Here is a 15,780-nt window from a genome sequence, read left to right on the forward strand (position 1 = left end):
TGGGGCATCTACAACTTCTCTTGGCAAGCTGTTCCAGTACGCCACTACCCTTACAGTGAAGAATTTCCTCCTAATGATCTACATCTATCTAGATTTAAATCTATCCACTTTTTGTTTAAGACCATTCCCCCTTGTCCTACCTTTATCTACCTAAGTAAAGAGTCTTTCTCTATCGTTTTTTTTAAAAGACCCCTTCAAGTATTGAAAAGCCTCAGTAAGGTCTCCCCAGAGCCTTCTCTTCTCCAGGCTGAACATCCCCAGCTCTCAGCCTTTCTTCATAGGAGAGGTGCTCCAGCCCTCTGATCAAATTTGCGGCCCTCCTCTGATTGTTCTTTCATTCCTTTCTATCTACAAATTACACTCTTCTAAAAATAAAATGCTGAAACAAAAAGACCTCAAAAGCATCCCAATACAACTAAAGTATAACACAAGAATTTAATGATATTTCCAGTTAACAAAGTCAATAGCTGAAAAGGGCATAACTTTAGGCAGTTGTTTCTAGGAGTGGAGTTCTTTGTCAAACCAGTTACAATCTCTTCTACAAAAAAAACTCTAAATGTAGTAGGCGTGAAAGAAAACTCTAAATGTGATAAATCTACAAAATGCCAGGACCAGCTGATTTACTGTCCTTAATATGACAACAATATCAAACTCATAACAACTCAAAGCACACCAGGAAGAGAAACTAATTTTATAGTATTCTATGGAATTGATTAATGTCTGCATTGGCAGACATATTTTGTTTTAATGTTGCATCAGATAGTCCTTTTCCTATACTGTACACACTCTCTTCATTACACTGCAAATTCTTACTTATTTCACTGCACAGCAAATGCTCTCCTACACCTGCACATTCAAGTGGGTTCTTTAAACAAATAATCTGTAAGAATACATGGAAGCAGTGTTTGTACCTTTAAGGATATCTGATCAAAGACTTTTCCAATGTAACAAGGAACAGTAAGAAAGGGAGGAAGCCATAAACAAAAATATACAGGGACACAAACCTGACTGACAAAAGGGAGGCAGCAATGAAAACAAATCTGGTCAGTTGCACTAACTGGCACATGAGAGTGTGAGACTCTTTATCTATCCCAGTAAGGTTATCTGAACAGGGATCCTGTCAGTTGGAAAACTAAGGGAAAATGAGGAAACTGGAAACAAAGTATCCAGAGACAGACCTAAAAAAACAAACATGGAGACAATGACAAGAAAGAAATCTCACTAGTCACATAAATTGATTAAGAAACTACAGGTGCTACTTCCAGGAAGATCAACATGGACTTTGGCGCTGGCAAGATGAAAGAACAGAGTGGGTTTAGACGTTAAAAGGTACAAAAGTGGCTGGTCATGTGTAAAACAGAGATGGTTAGTATGCTTGTCTGGCTGAGCCCTGCACTTGATTGCTGCAGACAGTCCAATCTCATTATATCTTCTTATTAAACCTTTCCTTAACCATCTCTGTGCGTAATTTCACCTTCTATCCCATGTGTAGGCATGCTACAAGGACTAAGTGCCAGCTACTGGCAAGACCTGTATGTGTGTGTCTCCAGCTACTGGATTGGGAGAGTGGGCATATATGGCCTCTGGTGCCAGCTACTGGAGCTGTCCTAGCCTCAGTAGTTGGAGGGACCATAGCTCTCTAGGAAGGCTCCTACAGACTTTGAAACCAGACTGCCAGCTACTGGAGCGGACTAGATGCCGGCTACCGGAGTCAGACTGAGGATCTAGGCACACCCAGCCTGTGGTGCCAGCTCCTAGAGTGAGTGGCAGTCTCAACATCAGCTATTGGAGTGAGGTCTTTAACTTTCAGCCACTGGAGTAACAACAGTGTGTGCCCCCAAAACTGGCTGCCTGGGAGGACTGGGATGAATGAGGGGCTCAGCACTGGTGGCTGGTGCAGGGTCACATGTCACGGCCCACATGCTTGGTACCAGCTGCCGAGGGTAGGCCAAGCATCTGTATCTTCATAAAACCTGGTGTACACAGGTCATGTGTATGTGTACGCTAGCAAACTTCAAGCTAGATGAGCTGGTGAGTAGGGGTGCCTCGGGTCCAGGTTAGAGTTATCAAGCGGGCAAGGGCACATTCTGGTATTCAGGAGGGACATCAGTGAGTGGCAGCTGTGGGATGCGTGTGTGAGTGCTGCACATTTTCAGTAAGCATCAAGCTGGACCAGTTGGCAAGTAGGAGACCAGGGGAAAGGTAACAGGGCCCAGGATCCAAGCAGAGGAGCCAGCCAGACAGAAGGATTGCGCCAGTACTTAAGAGATCTATTAATGTGTGTGTGCTTGCAAACCTAAATATATAATAGCTGCATTAGCACCCTTCTAGCATGCATACCAGCTTTTGTTTTAGGCAAGTGCTACGTGTAGGTGCTGTTGAAGGCAGGACTTTCTGGCAGTACTCTGTGTGGCATACATGCTTGGCTTCACTACTGGCTGAACCTACGAAGGAAAAATCATCAGTTACAGCCCTAAACCTGGGCAGAGACCCCAGGTCCCTGGGATGAGCTCCAGCAGCCAGGGAGGTGGAAGTCCTTGACTGGAGTGACTGGGAGAGGCAGCCACACTCACCATCCCTTAGCACTACTTCTAAATTTAGAGTCAGTGGTTTTTTTTTCTTGTCATCACCTTGCACTGGTCATGAATTTCATTCTCTCTTGCCCTATATTCATTTTATTTGGAAAGGTTTGAGTATCATTCTCCAGAACTAAGCCTAGAAAAAGCAAAAATCCCACAAGGATACCATCCCTGTGACCACGCGATTTGCTATGAATTATGTTTTTCACAAAAAACATTGATCTCTAACGTAGCTCGCTAACAAACTTTTCTACCCTATAAATGACAGAAATCAAACCAGTGAATTCAAACTCAAACACAAAAAAGGAAGCACACAGAGGAAGCAAGGACAGGTTGCCTGGGAAGAATACAGAGAAATTGTTCAATCAGCCTGGGATGAGGTTGGGAAAGTGGCATTCCGTAGGGATCAACACTGGGACTGGTGATCTTTGTCAGTGACATGGACAGTGAGATTGAGTGCGTCCTCAGCAAGCTTGCAGTTGACAGCAAGCTGTGTGGGGCAGTTGACATGCTGGAGGAAAGGGATGCCATCCACAGTGATACTGATAGGGTTGAAAGGTGGTTCCATGCAAACTTTTGGCAGTTCAATGAGTGTATTACATGGCAAGACTTTGGTAGCTAGGGGGCTGCAGGGGTGGCCTCTGTGAGAAGAGTCTGGAAGCATTCCCACATTAGATAAGAGCCTGATTCATCTGTCTCCTGAAGGGACCCATTGTTGGCCAGAGCTGAGCCAGTAAGTGATGTTGGTTGTGCATCTGTGAGAGCATATTTAAGTAAGAGAAAAAATCGTTGCACAGTAGCAGCTGGGAGAGAAGAGTGAAAAACAGCTCTGCAGACACCGAGGTGAGTGAAGAAGGACGTGAAAGAGGTGCTCCATGTGCTAGAGCAGAATTTTCCCTGCAGCCTGTGGGGAGGACTATGATGGAGCAGGCTGTCCCCCTGCAGCCCATGGGTCCCACAGTGGAGCAGATCTCCATGCTGCAGCCCACAGAGGAGCCCACAGTGGAGCAGGTGGATGTGGCCTGCAGGAAGCTGTGGCCTATGGTGAGTTCTCTCTGGAGTAGACTCCAGGATGGACCTGTACCTGTGGAGAGGTGCCCATGCAGGAGCAGGTGGGAGCTCTGGGGGGAGCTGCCATCTGTGAGGGACCCATACTGGAGCAGTTTGATCCTGACAGATGGACCTTGTGGTACAGACCCATATAGGGGCAGTTCTTGAAGAGCTGCTGTCTGTGGGAAACCAATGTAAGATCAGTTTGGGAAGGACTACATCCCATGGGAGGGACCTGACATTGGAGCAGGGGCAGAGAGTGACCATGAAAGAGTGGAAGAGACAGAAGTTTTACGGACTGACCACAACCACCATTCCCTGTTCCCTATGCCACTTGGGGGGAGAAGTTATAAGAGGGTGGATGAGACAGCAGGTGTTTTCAGTCTGCTTTTAGTTTCTCACTGTACTAGTCTGCTAGTGATAAATTATATTAATATCCCTATGCTGAGTCTTTTTTGCCTGTGACAGTAATTGCTGAGTGACATCCCTGTCCTTATCTCTACTCTTGAGCCCTTTCCATCTTATTTCCTCCCCCTTTTCCTTTGAGGTTGGGAGGGGGAGTCAGAGAACAGTTGTGGTTGAGTTGAGCTGCCCAGCAGGGTGAAACTGGAATAGACCTGATTTTGATGAGTATGCTATTTTGGACAGTGCCTAACAACCATTACAATTACAGCACTGATTGACATACCAGTCAAAGGAATTTTAAGACTAATACATGTTTATCAGATGTAGTCTGTATAGGTAGCCAATTAAAAGCACACTAATTACTGACAAATCTTTTTCCTGAAAATAATAATCTGTGCCTGTGCAGACTGCATAAGGTCACTTTAGCCTTCCCACTAGGATCTTGTTTGCTGATGACAGTTTAAGTTGGATCAGCCCTGTCCTCAAACCACCAGCTAAACTAGCATCCAATGTACTCTGGAATTTAAGTCACTAAGCACAGTTAGTATATTATGCATCTCACATCTAGGTTAGATGTGAGTGTACAAGGCACTTGGTACTGGGACAGCTTCTATACAAAAAAGCTAAATCCTTTTTGTTGTGCAAACTTTTAAGTTCAAATCTGCAAAAACTGCCTCTGTGAATGAACTGGAATGAAGATCAACTCCTAAACTGCCTTGGATGAAATGAGGCAATTCAGCATATCTGAGTATATACCCATTCTAAAAAGCAAAACTGGAAGAGGAAGCCCAATATGATATAGAAATAAGATCATCTCAAATTGAAATGTTATGCCTATGTGCAAACATTCTGCCACAAAAATAATTTAATAAGAAAATTTTACCTCAGTTTAAGGCACATAAAAGAACAAACAATAGTAATTGAGAACAGCACCTTTTGTTCCCCATAATCTGACCAAATCCCTTTTAATTTCTTTAACGTTCCTTAATCCAAAAATTATTTTCCTTTCTTCCTTTTCCTCTGTTCTTTTTATTAAGTCCAACTATTTTTCATATTGGTTACCATTACCATTCTGGACTTTGCTTGCGCTAATAATCTCTCTCCTTGCCAGCGAGAAGATGGCTGCTTTGCAGATATGTGCAGTATCAAGATTCATCAGCACAAAGATCACCAGGAAGCAGAACACTATATTAAAAGAAAAGCTGAAAACTACAGTTGTGCAGTGATGTAGTAAGATTAAGATTCTGCAATTCAATTTCTTTAAGTAGTAAACAAGAGAACAGAATACAAACTATTAGAAAAGATACTAAAATCAGTATAGTTGATAATATTTTGTGTCCGTGAGACATTAAAAACCCATTCATTCAGTTTCCTTAGCTAGGAAGGTCAGTTCATACCTCTGATGAAATAGAAGAACAAATAAAAGTAATGGCATGTGTATTTGTTAGTTTCATGAAATGTGTATTCTATAGACTGCTGGTTAAGAATAAAAAGGAGTCAGTAATGCAGAAGCTCCCCACGATTTGCTATTTCACACAATGTGGGAAACAGTGTGCCCTTGGCATAGCTACTGTATTAGTGAATCAAATGTGAATCATGCTTGGAACAGGAGGACCTAGAGATTTCAACTGCGATCAGAGATCATAGAATCATTTAGGCTAGAAGAGACCTCTGAGATCAAGTCCAACAATTAACCTAGCACTGCAAAGCCTACCTCTAAACCATGTCTCTTAGCACCACATCTACACATCTTCTAAATACCTCCTGGGCTGATGACTCAACTACTTCCCTGGGCAGCCTGTTCCAATGCTTCAAAACTCTTGGAATTTTTCCTAATATCCAACCTAAAAGTTGAAATTGTAGTGCAATTTTAAAATCTAGCAAGTATATAGTTGAAGCTTACCTTCAAGTCAAACATAGCAGCTTTGGTGAACTGTAGGTCCTTTATCTGTTGTTTCCAGATGGATTTCTTTTGCAGGTTTAGAATTCAAACCAAGAGACCTCCAAATGCAAAGCAATGTGTACTACAGAACACAGACATACATACACATAGGAAAAGTCACCTGAGTTTAGCTTTAAGTTCTACAGACAATCTTTATAAAAGGTTAGTTTCATCATATACATACTATATAAGAAACATATTTCTACCACATGAATAAATACTTGTAATATATTTTTATACATACATCTTGTCTTTGAAAACTTACCAATGCACAATGTATCTAAGGCTCACTAAGCATTTCAGATTTGTAGTAGGTGCTACATCTGAAAAACGCATTAGTAAAGTTTGTTTCACAGATCTTGACAGCTGGACAATCTCTCAAACTTTTAATAGCTTCCCTTCTCCATAAATATACGCTACCTTTTCTTTCACCTCCCTCCTTTCACGCTTCAAGTTTTTATATTGTCGTCTTTGCAAAAGGAACAAAAGTATCAAGAAGACAAACAAATATTCAGTTCAGCTCCTTTTGAACTTAACAAAATTCTATTAAGTACTCAGGATAGATTTGGTTGGCATCAAAGATAACAAAGATCTTTGGGTTCCAGGTATTATCCACACAGCTGTCATACAAGTTCACAAAACTTCCATCTTTTGAAGGAGGTCTCATGTATTTTGAATCACCATTGATATAGTCACCAGTCAATACACGAGCAAGAAACATGACTTTATCTGGTCTATGTGGATGAGACTGCAGATTCACACCATGAATTTGAAAGGTATTTCCATGATTCATGTCCTCTTTGCAGAAACGACTGGAATATGATGCATCTCTTGCAAAATAGGTCCCTTGCAAATTAAAAAAAAAAAAGAAAAAAAAAAAAGAAAAAAAAATAAGTATCTGATGACATTCTTGTTGTGTTAGCTTAACTGATTCAGGTAATACATGGATATAGGTATCAGAATAATGATATACGTCTGTTTATGTTCAGCAGCAATCCCTTTTTTCCCTAAATTGCTGGAACTACAGTAACATGAACAAATATTTAGTGTGAACATTTTTAATAGGAACCAACATTGCTTTGCTGTTCATCTGTCCCCCACCCCAGCCTCCAGCTCTACCAGCCACTTGCACCGATTTAATTCTTTATTGTATCCTAACTTTCTTAATTACACTTTATGTAAAAGCAAAGCTATATTGAAGAGCTCCCTGAAAAACAAAGAGTACAAAGAACATTCTATAGGGAACATGTAACAATGTTGAACTAACTGTTCAGATTGCCAAACTGCTGTGTGTGACAAAAATACTTACCTTTTCCATATACAGCAGCATGCATCCCATTTATCCTCCAGTCAAAATTGTGAATACATATTGCTTCTACAAATTCATTACTGGTGCCATGAAATAACATCTGCTCGTTAATAGTTGGGACACCTCTTTTCTTCTTCAGTTGAGCTTTTTTCCTAAAGAAAACACACAATACAGTATTACAAATATCCGCACAAACAAATCAAGTTCTTATGCTGAAAACAATGCAGGGAGAACAGACCTAAAGCACTTCATAAATTCCACTTCTGCAAGTGTCTAGATGATTACAGCTTTTGAAAGAGATCAGAATTCTTAAGGTACCTGTTTAGATATTGCACATCTGGATGACGTAGACTATTTTCAGAAGTAATCTAAGTTTAGAAAAAAAGGTATTTTTTAAAATTTATCAACTTTGTTCACGTGACATTTGTTTCAATATAGTCATTTCCTGAGCATAAATTTTGAAAATAAAAAGCACTGTTCTCCTATTTTGTGGTTTTTGTTCTCTTCATCAGCTTAAATAGTATGGTTGGAGGGATAGCAACGTTAGTGGATTATTAAGAGTAATTATCCTGGTAAAATAGCAAAAACCTTAAAAATGAAATTACCTTACTGTTCAGGTAGAATTTCTTCAACATGATCATGGTTTTCTGAATTTATGGTTCATATACTTTCTAAAGAGCTACATCTTGTGTTCTATCATTCTAGAATTTTGGTAGAAAAAAAAACACTAAACTTTTATACTACAGGTGAACCTGTATTACAGATTTTTTGGCAGAAAGCCATATAGCACCTACAATTAAAGAACAAATGTATTTTTCATCAACCTTTTCTCAAGCGACTTTCTATCAACTGCATTTTCCTAAGATCCCTGAAGAACTGGACTTTGGAGCCACATCTAAATCACTACGCTGTTCATAGCTATGATCCCTTGACTGTCCAGACAAGGATAAGCTGAAGTGTATCATAGCTTTGTCCTTGTTTATGTACCTGAATTTTCTTCCCATAAAAAACACAGTGCCTGGGGAAAGAGAAGGCACATATTTAGGTTTATCAAATGAAGTAATCTGCTTATAAGTCTGCTTCAAGTCTGTAGTACAGACTTGAACTGGGGAAGCATTCTCAGGGCCTACAGTTTGGAGAATTGTCAGTTCTATCAACCAAGTCTAGGTAAAGAGACAGGCAGCAAAGATTCTTCATCGTATTAATGGCATTATATTTCAATTATTCCAGATTTATAAATAAATACATTTCACAGGATTGAAAACCTTGCAGTATTTAGCTTATTTAGCTTGAAAGATATGTTTATTTTGTTTTACTGTTCAAAAGTAATATATACTTCACAAACAACTGTGACAGCAAGATATTAAATACCAATTTATATGCAACTTCTTGGATTAGAACAATACTTTAACGTGATAAATTCCAGAAACATTTCAATGCATGTTTCATCTGTGCTACATTTATATCTGATGCATTTAAAGAAGCATTACAGTTCTGCACCTGTAGAAGTTAAGAGTCTTGAAAACAGAATTTTGAACATGATCAGTAGAATGACAGGTGAGCAAATAAAGAAAAAATGTTAAAACTAACACATTTTAATTAAATAATAATAAAAGCAACTAAACGTTTTCCTACTGAATGCCTTCGAGATTTGCTCTGTTAACAGCTGTAAACCTGTTGGCTTTAAAAATAATCTCACCTGCAAAAAAACTCCCACAAGTCTAGATTTTGTATTCTCTTAATTCTTTTAATTCGGTGGGTATCCATTGTTTTTCCAAAGAGACCAGAAACTTCAATATATTCATTTGTTTTCTTTTGCAAAGGAATAAGCTGGGGAAAAAAAGAGGTTAGTACATTTTCAATGTGAAGTATTTCCTTATCACGTGGTTTTGTCCAACTTGTCTACCAACTCTTACCTGATATGGCTCCTCAGGATTTACATTCTCCCAGTGTGAAGGAACAGGGATAGCTTCATTATCACAAATGACGCTTCAAACAAACAAAAAAAGGTAAAAACACATCACATCAAGGAAAAGAGTTATTTTCTTCCTCCAGTCAATCTCTTGCTTCAAACAATACGGTATGAAAAAAAAAAAAAAAACTTACACAAAATCAAAACAAACCATGGTAATGAACAATCTCATTACACCATCTATCCAATAAAAGACAGAAATTTAAATCAAAATAAATGGTCATAAAGGTCTGCAACATCTGGAGAGCAAGACTGATTTAGAAATGTGAGAGTGCACATACAGCCCAAATGTTCCAAAGAATCAGGAAATAAAACTAGTCCAAACCTCTGAAAATCAAGCCCTTATTTGAAGTATTTAAAATCATCATGGTAGAAATACACACTTGAAAAGTTTGGTTGAATTTATTCTCACAACATCAATAAAAATGTATTTTAGGCATCTACATACACCACATATGTAGCGTCTTTTAGGCCCCAAAACAGGGACAAAATGAAGCAATTTGAAACTAAAGAATGGTGTCAGCATGTGAAAAGAGAGTATTTTGATAAAGTATTGAATGCAATTATTCAATAAACAAAAAGCAAAACTAAATTGCCTCATTATTGGATGTATACTATGTATACTTCTGGGAACATTCACTGAAAAACAGCTGATACTTAAAACAAAAAAAAAAAACAGCCCTCTCCTGAATGTCAGTTTAAAAAGTTTGCTAAGAACATTCCTTACCACAAATGCCAAATTTCTTTTTGAAAATATACTGAGACAACATTCAGAATTAAAATTATTTCTAAGTACTATTTTGGAAAAAAATAACCCGCAATCCAGATGGTAAATATGCAGTGATACTATTGCAGATAAAATTGACTATTTTTTGAATATCGGATTTACATCACCAGAGCTTTACATCCAATCACTGATCAAAAAGTAAGAAACTTGCAATCTGAAGCAATTAGACTCATAAAACAATCTTGTCATTAGGATGCAATTTCTGGTCATTTCAAATCATTTTAGAGTAAATGATTAAAACATGTAGGCAAGAAAATATAATATTTTTTATTGTTACAATATTCCTTCTAAGTAATTCATGAAGTCATTGTTACAATGGAACAAACTACTCCACTTTTTGCTGCTGCTTCTCCGTTTCTCTAATCAGCAATTCTGATTCAACAGGTACATTCAACAGCAAGTGCCTCCAATAGCTAAAGTCAGATACAGATTTAAGAATCTTGCCAAAGGATATCAGTATTCAGTATGCCTTGCCTCTCCTACTACAAGTTCCTTACTTTCTAAATATATATATATATGTATATACATATATATAAAAGAAATTTAAAAAAAAGTCACTCTCCCTCTAAAATTTCTTTCACTTGACTTGCTCTCCCACTTTAGTCCAATTCTTACACTATTTGATGCAAAAAGTAAATAAATATAAACAATACATATAAAACATATTTTTGTTTAATATTATTTAAATCAGGACTAAAATCAAAATAAAGAGGCTTCATTTTATTTCCTTACCTGAAAGCACTGATAGAAAAGGGAGCTCGCTTTATTGGCCGTTCTTTAAGGGTAGTTAGGTTCGTTTGTTTCATCACTGAGAATAAAACAAGAGTTAGGATGAATGTTTCTGGGATTCATAGGGAATGCATATGAAGTATTTACATGTGTGTTTGTTTTTTGTTTTGTTTTGTTTTGTTGTTTTTTTTTTTTTTTTTTAAAAAAAACACTACATCAAACGTTACTTTACAGCACGTATTTCAGCAATTAACAAATATGCTTTTTAGATAAACTCAAAATACAGACCTCAGAATCTCTGCCATTTATGAGTTGACAAAACTTGCAAATACTATACAAACCAAATGCTTATTGTTAGAACACTGTTCTAACAGCCACTATTCAGACCCGTTAAATCAATGGCTAAAGTTAGACTGACTTTAACACCACCAGAATGACTTAAGACTGTTCTTAATGTAAAATATCGTGATCTACAAATGGTACAATAAAAATGTCATTTAACATTTGCATTTATTTTTGCTTTTAGTCCAGATGTGAAACTTCTTTTTCTTTAACAGACATTTCAACATAAATAAACATCAAACTTCTTGTACTGTTACATGCTACTTTATTCCAAGTATATCACTGTTTTACCCACTCCCTTCTATCTGTATTTGAAATACCGTTATTTTCTTCAATTTGGAAGAGGCTTCTATTTAAGCACACAGCTGTTTCAGAACTTATTCGAAAGAAAAATAATGTACTGATGAAAAAGCTAAAAATGTCATTAGAACACATTTTTAAATAAAGAACACATTAATTAGATACATATATATTCAGTAACTTTCTGTACTTTACAAATATGACATACATAAGATCTACTACAGCCTACTATCAAATCCTTTTGGCTATCTCCTTGTTATTTCAACAAGGGAATTGGCTTAAAATACATGCCAAATTAAAAAACCACTTTATTAAAAATATTTTGCAGAAAACTTCCTTCATACAATTGTTTACTATTCCTCTAAATGGGAAAGATTTTTCAAGCATACAAGCTCTGTTGTGTGTTAAAAAAAGTTCAGATTTCACAGTCCCAATAAGGTAATCAATACTGACACAATTGACTCCTAGTAAATACAACGATCTACTTTATTCGTAAACTACACTAGAAAACTTAACAAGGCAGGGACCTCAAAAAATGCCTGTGTACTTTCCCATAAAGACACTTCCTATCACAAGTGCAGTAGAGATGAGGACAATTATTTCCTCAATCAACGAATGAACTCATCTATCTGACACCTCTGTTATTTAAATTTACTCAATGAAGATACATACCTGAAAAATCTAGCACGTAGTTAAATTTTGCAGTAGTAAAAGAAAGAGAACCATGTGGATTTGTTCTGAAGCTCTTTTCAATATCTTCACTGCTAACTGAGCAATGACTGTTTGAATCAGTCTTCAAAATAAATGAAAAAGCACATTTAGACAAATTCAACAATAGGTACTTTGACATACAGAAATCATAACTAATATAACTTCATATGTAGTTACCTGAAACATATGCCATTTACCACATTCAGCCAAATAAAACCAGCCCCACTGGGTATCAGAGGTATCCATCTCTTCAACTGAACCTTCCATCTTTTGAAAGAATTCTTCAGGTGTTCTTTGAAGCACTTCCTGAAACATTGACATACATAGTATCACAAAAAAGACTCTCCCCAGACCTTGTTATGCCTGAACACCTTTAGGAGCTGTCTAGGATTGTTCTTTCTTTTTTCAACAAAAAAATCTTGAACACTTTTAAAGTACTTGACTCTACTACATACATGCAACCCAAGCAACTCTATGATATTGCCTAACATAGCACCTCCCCACCAAACAGCAAAAATGCTAAAGGGGCACGGGGGAATCTTTCAGAGAAAAAGGTATGACCTCCTCCCAGACAGGGTACGCAATTCATCTTATCTAACTGCTTAATCATGACAGATGCTCTTCCCAACAATTTCCTCAACTAAACTTTTTCTTTCAAGAAGCATTTAGCACAAATAAGGCAAATAAAGTTCAGTTCATCTCCTAGATGTTTCAGATGTTTCCTGGACACTTCAATCCACAATAAAGGTAGAGAGGCCTGAAGAAGGCATATATGAGAAACTAGAAGTAACAACTGGCCAGTACTACTGGGACAGGAGTTGAGCAGAAAACTTACACTAGGGCTATTGTTCTGCCTTAATTTTTTAGAAACCTCTTCATGGCAACAGCTAGAGACCATATTTCAAAAAAGGAATGACCCCTTACCATCAAAAGCTCTAGAAGGCTATAAAGACATAAATGGAAAAAAAGCAGAACTGGTGATAGACCTATACAACATCTCTAAAATACATTTGAGGGCAAACTTGCTTTAGTAGAAATGAGAGCCTGCAAGGCTAACTACATATATAGCTGCCTCAAGTTCCAGCAAAATTAGACCAGAGGTACATCAGCTGCATGACAAAAATATTTTGCAAGAGTAAGAAAAATGTCTTCTGTTACAGAGGGCATCTATCAACACCTCTTCCATTCTTCATACCAATACAAAAACATAGAGCCTATATTCACTTGGTGTTAAAGCACAAGTGACCAAGATCTTTTGATGATAAACTTCCACCTTCAATTTGATTCTTCTGCTTACATTAGTATTTGGCCATGTTCTCTCCTAGAGGTTGACATACAGTAGCCTACACCTTTTTTTTTTTTTTTTTTTTTTTTTTTTAAACAACTAAGAGAAAAGCAATTCAGGCTTTTTTAGTAAACTTTAGTTTCCTTATGTTTCTACCAAAATGGCCAGACACCACAACTCCATGCCAATGCTAGTTCAGGGCTTTGAATCTGATCATTCAAATCAGTAATGGCTTTCAAACAAGTTACAAACAGAGAAGGCATATTCATCTATGCCCTATCAACACATCTGTATGCCTTTGGGAGCAACACAACCTCCAGAATAATTTGTCAATGAGACAGTTATGCTCATAGCTTCTGAAGCTAGAGTAAGCCAAAGAGTCCAGGCTAAACAGGTAGATTCCAGGATGGTATGTATGGTAGTATGGAAGAATGACCCAAAGCCAAAAACACAACAAAAGAGCTGTTCTCAAAAGTGATACAAATCCAAAATGCTTGAAGAAAATTATTCAATTTACTGATGGATTTAAAAACATATTCACACCACTTATAAGGAACAGGTAGTTTTTTTGTCCAAAAGCTCTGAATGTACACACAGTGAGCAGAAAAAACTCAGTGGGTTTTCTGGATGACAGAATGTCAAATAGCAAAGATGCAGCAATGATAATTTTATTGGCAATGCTGTTGCTAGCAGAAGTCCTCTCAACTCCCACTAATACTACTGCTTTTAATGGTCCCGTTTTGACCGGGAACGTTTTAAAGCCAACACAATTACTTTTGACAGCAAAAGCACCCTTCTAAAGAGAATGAATGCTCATTTGTGTGTTGTGCTATGACTACATATGTTTGTGGTTGTTTTTTAATTACTGTTAACGCATGGTCTCATTTACCTAGCTGCAATTTTAGACTTGAATAAGCATGATTTAAGGCGCATCCTGATGAGTTGCTTTCTTATACTATCCATTTGGTGGACTGTGCTTTACTGCTGAAGGCTGTTTTGCCTATAAATAATGTTATCTAGGGCCCTGATGGGAACACAAGCAGTGTTAAAGGACTCTGTCCCCCTTCCTTAGCAAACAGGGCACCTGATCAGGAGACTTGAAACCAAGAGCTCAGGGCTGGAAAGGGGGAGTGCGAGGGAAAATGACGCTAGCATAAACACACACAGGACAGAGCAGGTGATCTCCTCCACAGATACACCAACGCTTCCCCCTTTACACCGCGGAGGACCACTGCTGCGGTCACCCCGCTTCACCACCTCCCTCCAGAGGCGACTCCTTCGTAGCTCAAGGACACGGGAGGGGGGGGCAGCAATCCAACCACCGCCGCACCACCACTCACTCACGCCCTCCCCGGCCCCACAACCTGCCTGCCACGCTCCCCCCAAAGATGGTGGCCAGCGCCGCCACTTCCTCCTCCCCAACGTAGCAACACCCTCCCCTCCCTGCCTCCCTCCCTCCCTCTCCACGGCTGCCAGGGGCGGAGCGAGGCGGGGCGGGGCGGCGCGGAGAGGGGAGGGGAGGGGAGGGGAGCGGCGTGCGGAGGCAGCAGCAGGGCGGCAGGAGGGGCCGTTTCCCCCGTCCCCCACCCGCCCGCACTCACCGCATCCGCCGCCCACCCCGGGCTCGCTCCCCACATGTTGGCTGGGGGGCGGGGAGGGGCGTGTGCGCTGTGAGGGGGGAGAGGGAGGGGGAGGACAAGGGAGGAAGCGAGCCGGGCGCCGCAGCTCGGGGGGACGGCAGCGCTCAGGGTCCGGGCGCTTCCGTTAGTGATGGCAGGGGAAAGGGGAGGGGCAGCGCTATATCGGTTCGTCACAGAGGGGGGTGAGGCCTGGCATGCAAATTGCCAGCGGGGGAGGCGGGGCTGGAGGAGGAGGAGGAGGAAGAGGAGGATGTGTTGTGCCCGAGGAAGAGCAGTGAGGATGCACAGTGTGCCTCTGCCTCGGGCTGGATGGCTGTGTGGGGATCTGCTGACCTCCATAAGGAAGCAGTGTGACAGTCACCCCTCAGTCCTGTGGGGTTCAGCAGTCCTTTACGCATCTTTCTGGGGTCATTTCTCTGTACCTTACACGTTTGTTCTTTTAATTACTGCCTGCATTTAAGGGTAGTCAATGGGCCTCCTCTCTACCAATGATTTTCACAGCCCGTGGTTCTCCTCATGGGCCCCGTGAACCACTACACGTATTTAGTTCTTTATACATAGCATTTTAAATAATTCATACCATATTAGCACCAGGTCAGGCTGCAAAATGAACAGTTTTAAGAGATTTATCTAGTGCAAATATCAATAAAAACTCCAGTCTGTTGGAGTTTGAATTCATCAAATAGACCTTCAGGGCTTAAAAAATGAGCGCCTGGTGGGCAGCGTTAC

General features: G+C 39.4%; 2 protein-coding genes across 4 annotated transcripts in view; both read right to left on the reverse strand.

Annotated features, from left to right (window-relative positions):
• CRACR2A (calcium release activated channel regulator 2A) overlaps positions 1 to 6,018 on the reverse strand; it is a 70,602-nt gene extending 64,584 nt beyond the window's left edge. Inside the window, exon 1 of the mRNA XM_084502629.1 lies at positions 5,938 to 6,018. The gene's annotated coding sequence lies outside the window, so the exon portion shown is untranslated. The remainder of the gene's footprint in view (positions 1 to 5,937) is intronic.
• Positions 342 to 15,165, reverse strand: PARP11 (poly(ADP-ribose) polymerase family member 11). 3 transcript variants are annotated; one of them, XM_084502794.1, is made up of 9 exons: positions 15,013 to 15,165; positions 12,304 to 12,432; positions 12,088 to 12,208; positions 10,777 to 10,852; positions 9,202 to 9,274; positions 8,985 to 9,115; positions 7,286 to 7,437; positions 6,739 to 6,822; positions 342 to 6,058 (listed from the first exon to the last, which is right to left on the reverse strand). In XM_084502794.1, exons 1-9 carry the CDS (start codon positions 15,046 to 15,048, stop codon positions 6,015 to 6,017), a joined length of 846 nt encoding a protein of 281 aa, XP_084358920.1. In that variant the 5' UTR covers positions 15,049 to 15,165; the 3' UTR covers positions 342 to 6,014. The 3 variants fall into 3 exon arrangements, with proteins under 3 accessions (XP_084358920.1, XP_084358918.1, XP_084358919.1); XM_084502792.1 differs by lacking the exon at positions 342 to 6,058 and having other exon boundaries at positions 6,103 to 6,822; XM_084502793.1 differs by lacking the exons at positions 342 to 6,058; positions 15,013 to 15,165 and adding an exon at positions 14,776 to 14,829 and having other exon boundaries at positions 6,103 to 6,822; positions 12,304 to 12,428.
• Between the last annotated feature and the right edge of the window lie 615 nt (positions 15,166 to 15,780).

Source organism: Aythya ferina (assembly GCF_964211825.1).
Source record: "Aythya ferina genome assembly, chromosome: 1".
Classification (NCBI taxonomy): Eukaryota; Metazoa; Chordata; class Aves; order Anseriformes; family Anatidae; genus Aythya; species Aythya ferina.